The sequence below is a fragment of the Raphanus sativus genome, unplaced genomic scaffold, assembly GCF_000801105.2.
Source record: "Raphanus sativus cultivar WK10039 unplaced genomic scaffold, ASM80110v3 Scaffold4031, whole genome shotgun sequence".
NCBI lineage: Eukaryota > Viridiplantae > Streptophyta > Magnoliopsida > Brassicales > Brassicaceae > Raphanus > Raphanus sativus.
The window spans coordinates 1-8,817 of record NW_026619334.1 but is presented as its reverse complement, the minus strand read 5'-3'; the positions used below and the strand labels follow the sequence as shown (position 1 = coordinate 8,817).

General features: G+C 31.9%; 1 protein-coding gene across 1 annotated transcript; it reads left to right on the top strand.

The window, feature by feature from the left end:
* Positions 1-1,895: 1,895 nt before the first annotated feature.
* LOC130507104 (glucomannan 4-beta-mannosyltransferase 2-like) lies at positions 1,896-8,722 on the top strand (the record flags this gene model as incomplete). Its single annotated transcript, XM_057001811.1, is given in 8 exon segments — positions 1,896-2,436; positions 2,750-2,848; positions 3,035-3,287; positions 4,557-4,667; positions 7,642-7,778; positions 8,002-8,115; positions 8,190-8,389; positions 8,522-8,722. Coding segments are annotated over 8 exon segments (1,445 nt in total), but the record flags the coding sequence as incomplete, so codon positions are not given.
* Between the last annotated feature and the right edge of the window lie 95 nt (positions 8,723-8,817).

The window sequence follows — 8,817 nt, the reverse complement described above, 5'->3', positions numbered from 1 at the left end:
CGTGAAAACAGTTGAAAAGCAGCACCTGAAAGTGGAGGACAAGTCCGATTAAACTGCATATGGTGACAATAATTACTCCTATTTGTAGCAGCGCAAGGTCTTCTAAGTTCTAATCACCACAATGTCCTATTATTATTAAAGAAGAAAAAAACAACTCCATTTTGAAAACGGATCCCTTTTGAAAACAAGGTACATGAATTATCACACAATATCTTTTTCTCTTTGACACAGTCCATTGTAATTATATATAGGAATTTATGTGTTCTCACGAGTCTACATTTACAAATTTGGCAGTGACTATAAAAATACGTATAAACATATAAACATCTCCAAAACAAGTCCAGTAAAAAACGATGAATAATCTTATTCAAAAATTCACTTTTTTGAATAACCAAATTTATTTTGCATATCAGAACTCGAGCCAAACTATACACAAGACGACTTTCGTCATCCACGTTGCGACTGATATGCTAAACGCCTAACCATATGAAGTTTGCCGACTAAATCAAACATGTCATCGTCAAAAATTCATCTACATCAATCGGGATGCAGTACTGGTTAGTAGTAACGATCGAGAGAACATACAATACATAACAAAGTCATCACCACGTACAATTAATACGACGTATGGAAGACATTATGGCTATCTCCCGGCCATGCCAAACCTTACATATAAGCATACTTCTATTTTGTGTACAGCTAAGAGGTCACGCCATTGATCATTAAGTCTCACTAACCAAGCATCAAACGAGTAGAATATGGTTTCAAAATAGTTATCCAACAAGAATGTACTATGTTTGGATGATTCGGTTAACACTTAACGTCTATTAATAAATGCATTTCTATAAAGAATATTTTTCGTTTAATTTCATGTGTGTTATTATTCAACAACAATGAACTATGTATATATGATGATAATTTATTTGGAAAAGGAAATAATAAGATGTTATGTAATATATTTTGTATTTGTTTAATAAACCGTATTTAGTACCTATATAAGATTTCGCGTTCACATTATTTTGCAGTTATATGATCAACATATCATCCATCATCTAACAAATTTACTTTTGAGATTCTCCTATTTTTAATGCATTGCATTTTCTTAATATCTCCATATTTATTGCATTGGCCGTTTAAAGTTAGAAAACTATGTTATGATATATATTTTCTTTAAAATAGTGGTATATGTTTTGAATTTTACTTTTTCTTGTTTTTTCTTTTTATACCTGTTAAATTTTTTCTAAATTTGAATCAATGCAAAATTGGTAATTTTAACTTTGTGTAGTTGCACGTTACTTCTTAACATTTATGGTTTATTTCTCAACTATATCCATTAAAAATACTGCTTAACTGAGAAAAAATGAATTTTCTTGATAGTAAATTGAATATGCTCAACAAAAAGAAATGGAGTTAAAAGTAAATTAATAAGAAGTCCTCAAAAGTTGACTAAAATTAAATTGTAAACAAAAGAAGAAGAAAAAGCTGCAGAAACCCAAAATCCAACAAATGGTAAAAAGTTAAAACTTCTCATCAAACCATTAATCATTGTTAAGAATATCGTTAGGAAAGAAAATAAATTCATTAGAAATCAAACTTTCTCCACCAATTGGCAGGCACAGATTCTGAAACACGAACACCCAAAAACTGAAAAACTAATTCCTCTGTTATTTCTTTACCAGAGAACTTCTTTAACAGAGATAGATTCCAATTCCTCATAAAAGGCCACAAATCAAATTTCACTTTCTGTTTATTTTATTTTTTACCATTTACTACTGTCTGTAGAAAATCCCTAAAAATCAAATCTAAAAAGGGGGAAATATATCCTACAAAAGGAAGAAATTAATAAAATTAAATAAAATAATATGAAAATCACCATTTATATCCCTGGTTTATCCCTTCTCTTTCTCTTCTCCCTTCACCATCAGTTTCCTTCTGCTCTCTCTCTCTCTCTTCCCTAAGTTTCCCTCTCTCTAGATTCACAGAGAGAGCAAAGCCTCTATCCTTCATCTCCCTCTCTCCTTCACTTCATAAACCCCATCACCATAACATTCTACGGAGAGAAAAACCCGCCATTGTTTCACTCTAAGAGAGAGAGAGAGAAGGAAAATGGATGGTGTTACACCAAAGTTTGTGTTACCGGAGACATTCGACGGCGTGAGGATGGAGATCACAGGCCAGCTAGGCATGATCTGGGAGCTTGTCAAAGCACCAGTCATTGTCCCTCTTCTTCAGCTAGCGGTTTACATCTGTCTGCTCATGTCTCTCATGCTGTTAGGTGAGAGGGTTTACATGGGATTCGTCATCGTCCTCGTCAAGCTCTTCTGGAAAAAACCAGACCAACGCTACAAGTTCGAGCCCATTCAAGATGATGAAGAGCTTGGAAGCTCTAACTTCCCTGTGGTCCTCGTCCAAATCCCCATGTTCAACGAACGAGAGGTCTCTTTCATATCTCTCTGTTTTTTTCCTCTGTTTCTTGAGAGAACTTTTTCTTACATTCTTTACCCCCAAGTTTTAAAATTTCAAGAAAAGTGGTCTAGATTTTACAAAATTACTTTTCCCCACGTATTCATCATTATTCCTCCCCCGTTACAAATCCCGAAACGGCTAGAGTCGAGACACGTATATCTTTAATGGTCTGTGAATTTTGGGGGTTTTCTGTTTAAATCCATAGTTTAGGGCTTAATCGTAATAAACAGCTAAACTATAGGGGCTAAAAGTGAAAACATTCCCCGTGATTTTTGCCTTTCAGGTTTACAAGCTATCAATAGGAGCGGCGAGTGGACTATCATGGCCGTCCGATCGTCTCGTGATTCAAGTCTTGGATGACTCAACAGATCCTACCGTTAAGGTATTAGTATTTTTTTTACTTAGTCCATTTTCAGAAAATATAGATTATCACCTTTTCCAGAAGATTTTCTTTCTTAAAAAAAAAAGATGTAATATAGGACTGATAAATTTTGTAATAAAATTTGGAATATCAATAGATTTTTTTAAATTAAATGTGTGATTTAAATGATATACTTAAAATGTGCAGCAAATGGTGGAACTAGAATGCCAAAGATGGGCAAGTAAAGGAATCAATATAAGGTATCAAATCAGAGAGAACAGAGTTGGTTACAAGGCCGGTGCGTTAAAGGAAGGTCTCAAACGCAGTTATGTCAAACATTGCGAGTATGTTGTCATCTTCGACGCTGATTTTCAGCCTGAACCGGACTTTCTTCGCCGTAGCATTCCATTTCTCGTCCACAACCCCAACATTGCACTTGTCCAGGCCCGGTGGAGATTCGGTAATAATAATTCAATTAAACATATTCTATAATATCAGATAGATTGCTACGTTTATCTATGATTTTTGTCATATAACTCATATTGATTGCGTATCTTGTGCTTGTTTCGTTGATCTATAAGACTGGTGGTTAGTTTATCATAGAAAAATGAATAGAATTGACGTTTGATAATGTTGTGAAGGTGTCAGGGTCAACATACTTACTGAACCGGTGTCTTTGTTTGTGTATTATGAAACATTTAATGATGCTTTGATCATTAAATGAAAGCTCGTGGTTTTGGTTTTGTAGCTGCATTAGTGGTGTCGGTGGTATATGTCCTTCACTAGTTTTTTAAAAATGTTTTTTCGCCTTTTTTTCCTTTTTCTTGGATACTTTTTTTTTGGCTTTTCGAAATGGTATTTTCGTCATTTTTGTACTTTTCTTAGACATATTATTTTTATTTTTTCTTCTAGCAGACTGATTGAAGAAGTAGGGTTAGTTATGTCTGTGTCGGCGGAGTAGCTGCATAGTGTATGGGTTTTCTTAGTGGGTCCATTAAAGCCAATCACAACTAGACGTCTAAAAGCCGTTGCCCTTTGAATAAGTTATTATGCACACCGTGTTGCATGGATTGTAGATTAGTTGCGCGATTCAGGGTCAACGTATATTAGCAAAAATGCTTAAAATAGACTTTCTTGTACGAAAATGTTGCTAACATCATGTCTTCTTATCTGCTCCGTAACTCCGGATCCGTCGGTGAAAAATCGAATCTGTTCGACTCAGTACAATGAGCCAGGTCGGGTTTTTGGACAAGTAGGAGGCCAATGTTAATTGTTGAGTCTTTAGAAATTGTCGGGACTCTGATGCCTTCCACGTGCTCTTTGCCTTTCTTTAAATGTCATGTGTGGAACCCATTCGTGTCAGTAATACTAGTAAAGTGTTAGTATGCAGTAGGAGTAACGAGTTTACTGTGGACCTGCCTTTTCTTGCCGACACTTGTTTCTGTATTTTATAAACTAGTTTTCTGTTCTGTCGTTTTATTGAACATAAGTCCAACTTAGTGAATTTAATAATGAGAAAGCTATATGAATATGATTGATTATTAAAGCTAAAAAACAAAAGAGAAGGACGTTACTTCCTGATAGCGCCACATTTAGGCCATTCTCTTATTAAATAATTAAAAAATACTAGTAGAGCCTTTTTTTTTTTTTTTTACTAAAGTAGAGCTTTGTTTATCCAATTACTAAGTTTCCGACTAATGATTTGTTCTTATTTATATATTTTTCGCAGTAAATTCTGATGAATGCTTGTTGACGAGGATGCAAGAAATGTCGCTGGACTATCATTTCACTGTTGAGCAAGAAGTCGGTTCAGCAACACATGCTTTCTTCGGTTTCAACGGTAAGGATAATACTACAATAGTACAATATACTTAATTACTCATATAATGACTGCTGAAAGATTCACTTAATTTTTCTATAACGGGAATTATAATGGTTTTGAAAGTAAATACTTAAGTACTGTGATGGAGTTGGTATGTTGTTCGACCAATTGAAAGCACAGTTTGTGGACCCAAAACTTTTTTTTAAAATGATATGACAGTGTACAATTAATTATTACTAGAAATCTGATGCAAAATCTATTTTTTTAATCAAATGCAAAATCTATTATGGAATCAAATTAATTAACAAAATAATTAATAATGGATCGAGAGGTGTGGGACTCTGAAACGTGACGTAAGTAGGTGTAGTTATACACTTAATACTTCAAATTAATTAGTATCTTGTTATCCCTTGTCTGATAAGTAAGATTTGCAAGCTGGGGAAAAAATAATTAAATTGCTTGCTTCTTAGATCATGTGTTTAGTTAATTAAGTTGCGTAAGGAGACACATTCATTACATTATGATGACTTGTACTGGAAGCAAATGAATACAGATCTTAAAAAATTTCTGGACACTAAATAGATCTGTGCTTTTGTTTTAATTATTACTAGATTTTGACCCGCCCTTGGAAGGGCGGGTATATTTTATGTTAAATATTTTTGTAAAAGTTTAATTTTTATTTTTCAGTAACTATATTTGTATTTTTTTTGTAATAATATTTTTTTTTAAATCAATAACTATTTTTGCATCATGTTTTTAAAAAATTTATTAGTAACTTTTTTTAATTGTTTTATTGAATTGGGGATGTAGCAATACTATACATGTGCCATAGCCATTTCATATATTTATTTTGAACTTTATTCCAAAATAGTTAATAACTTTTATAAAAACAAAGTATAGTAAATTTTTTTATAGTAATAAAATAGTAACTAAATATATACAATTATATGTTTTCCATAAAAATTTAATGATTTTATTTTATATATAATGATTTATAAACTGTTATAGTTACACAATAATTTTTTTCCATTTTGATTCAAGAAAATAGAAAGCTTCGAGTGAAAAAAAATAAAAATAAAAAATAATAATTTGTCATGCAATTTAAAATAGATTGGTAAATTGTGAGTCAATGTTAATGTAAAAGCCCACTTTATTGTTAAAGTCCAGACTGTCCAGTTCAATTTATTTAAAATTGTGGTTAATGACCCCAATGATATATAAAAACCTAAAATGGAAAAGACATCAAGTTTAAGTAGCTTCATCGTTTCTCGAAACATCAGTTCGAAAAAGAAGATACCTATTTGCGTATTCCTAAAAAACAGGAACAATTATTTTGGAACTTCTTCTTCGTTTGCAGTTATATTAATATCACAGTATAAACAGTTACATAGGTTGTTGCAGTTACATTTTTATTGACATATAAACAGTTATGTATAGGATTTATGTATTTTTAAATTGGACCTAACTAATATCAATAGGGCATACTTCAACTTTAACTAGATTCTGACCCGCCCTTTAGAGGGCGGGTATATTTTTTTGTTTTAATTTAATTTTAATATTTGTGTTTTTTTGTGTATAAATCTTAATCAAAATATATTTTATTAAATAATAGCAACTTAAAAATTAATCATGTATACGCTCGGTTAGGACTGGGTTTCCGGTCGAAACTGCCAAACCGCGGGTTTCAATTTTGTTTTGGTCAAAAATATGATCCACACAACCCGCAAATAAATAATTTGTACCGGAATCCGTCTTATTTAATTTTGCAGTTATCCGCGGGTTATAAATTTTTAAAAATAATTATTCAATTTAATTATTATAAAATATAAAAATATATTTATAATAAAATTTATATATTTATATATTTTTAAAATTTAAAATTGTTTTTTAAATTATCATATTTTAAAAATTGTTTACTTTTCTTTTTATTTTATTTTCCAAATACTTTTCGGGTCGGCGGATATCATCATACAAAATCTACTAACCCACACCCACCTCGAATAAAATACTCATTATGTTTTCCACCATAGAAATAAAAATTAGAAGCAGAAACAAATACATATATTTGCGGTTTAAACTTCCAACTCCAAGTAACGCAATGTTCACAATAGGAGGATGCTATGCTAGGATTGATTTGAGACGTAGTTAACTAAAATGACTTTATTATGTTGTTAATCTCTTCTTGTCAACAAACGTCTCTCTTTTATTGGCCCAGCCAAAAATTAATCCAACGTGTATTAAAGGGTCCAGAATTTGGCAGTTATCTAAATTAATCTAATGTGTATTAATAGAATTGATTAAAGAATAGTTATAAAATTTTAAAAGTGGACATAACATATATCAATAGGACACACTAATGTTTTAATAGAATAAATTAGATTTTGACACGTCTTTTAAAGGATGTGTATATTTTTTGTTTTATATATTTTTTTAAAAATTTAATTTTTGTAGTTGTATTTTTTAAATTATATTTGTGTTTTTCTTTATAAAATATTTTTCTTAAATAATTAATAACAGATTTTAATCTATTCTATTAAATAGTTAGACTAAATATATATCAATAGATCATGTTCTTAATTTAATAGAATAGATTTATATATTAATAATAGACTATATAATTCTATTTTCAAAAAAAAACTATATATAATTCTCAACATAAACCCATACGTTTTATAAGAAGCATTCTTAAAAATAAAAATAAATGAAATATTATTCAAAATAATAAACCATCAAATCAACTAATAAATTTAGATGAGAGAACGTGGGTCCCTCCATATTTGTACATTGCTTTGAAAATAAAAGAAGTTACGTGGTTATATTCATATGATTATAGGAATGTGGAATGGGGAAGTTATGAGGTTAAAAAAAAAGAACGGAGAAGTTAGAAATAATTAGTTGGACACAACAATATTAATAGGTCAAACAGCAAAATTAATAGAATAGATAGTATTGATTTTGTCATAATAATTTAGTGAATCAAAATGTTTTATAGGGACCGCCGGAATATGGAGGATAGCGGCCATAAATGAAGCAGGCGGGTGGAAAGATAGGACCACCGTGGAAGATATGGACCTCGCCGTCCGAGCTAGTCTCCGTGGCTGGAAATTTCTCTACCTCGGTGACCTTCAGGTTCTAATTTACTTAAGTTTATGATATTTCTATGGAATCAAAATAAAGTAATTTAAGGCAAAGTACAAAAGTTGTTGGTGCACAAGATACTTCTCTCATTAAACACATGACAGGCTGATTCACAAGTCATGTTATAATCATAAACCCTTTTCAGAACTAAGTATAACTTATTATTACTTGTGAAAATGTTGTATAAAAAATATGAATTATTTTAAAATTTTAGGTGAAAAGTGAGCTTCCAAGTACTTTTAGAGCCTTCCGTTTCCAGCAACATAGATGGTCTTGTGGACCTGCAAATCTCTTTAGGAAAATGGTCATGGAGATTATCAGAAACAAGGTAATAATAAAAATTGCTTTTACACTTCATCTGGTAACTCATTCTTTAATCTGAATGTTACTGATCTCTTGCAGAAAGTGAGATTCTGGAAGAAAGTGTATGTGATATACAGCTTCTTCTTTGTGAGGAAAGTCATTGCACATTGGGTGACATTTTGTTTTTACTGCGTTGTTCTTCCTCTCACCATTCTTGTCCCCGAAGTTAAAGTTCCCATTTGGGGCTCCGTCTATATCCCTTCCATCATCACTATCCTAAACTCTGTCGGCACTCCCAGGTAAAAATTTTAGATTTCTTATACCTCAAGTCACTATCTAGGGTTCTGAAATTAGGTTGCTTGTGAGCCAAGGAACCTCCGTTGCTTATGCAGCTTCTTCCTTACACTGATTTGCTTTGTTTTGTTCAAAAGGTCGATTCATCTGCTGTTCTATTGGATTCTATTCGAGAATGTGATGTCGCTGCACCGGACAAAAGCCACACTCATTGGTCTGTTTGAGGCAGGCAGAGCTAACGAATGGGTCGTGACTGCTAAGCTTGGAAGCGGTCAAAGTGCTAAAGGGAACACAAAAGGGCTTAAAAGGTTCCCTAGAATCTTCAAGTTGCCTGATCGGTATGTGTACATTCTTTACCGTAAACGTCATATTAGAAACTATATTTAGACGCTTGCTGATGATTATGAGTTATATTTGGGTCTCAGATTGAATA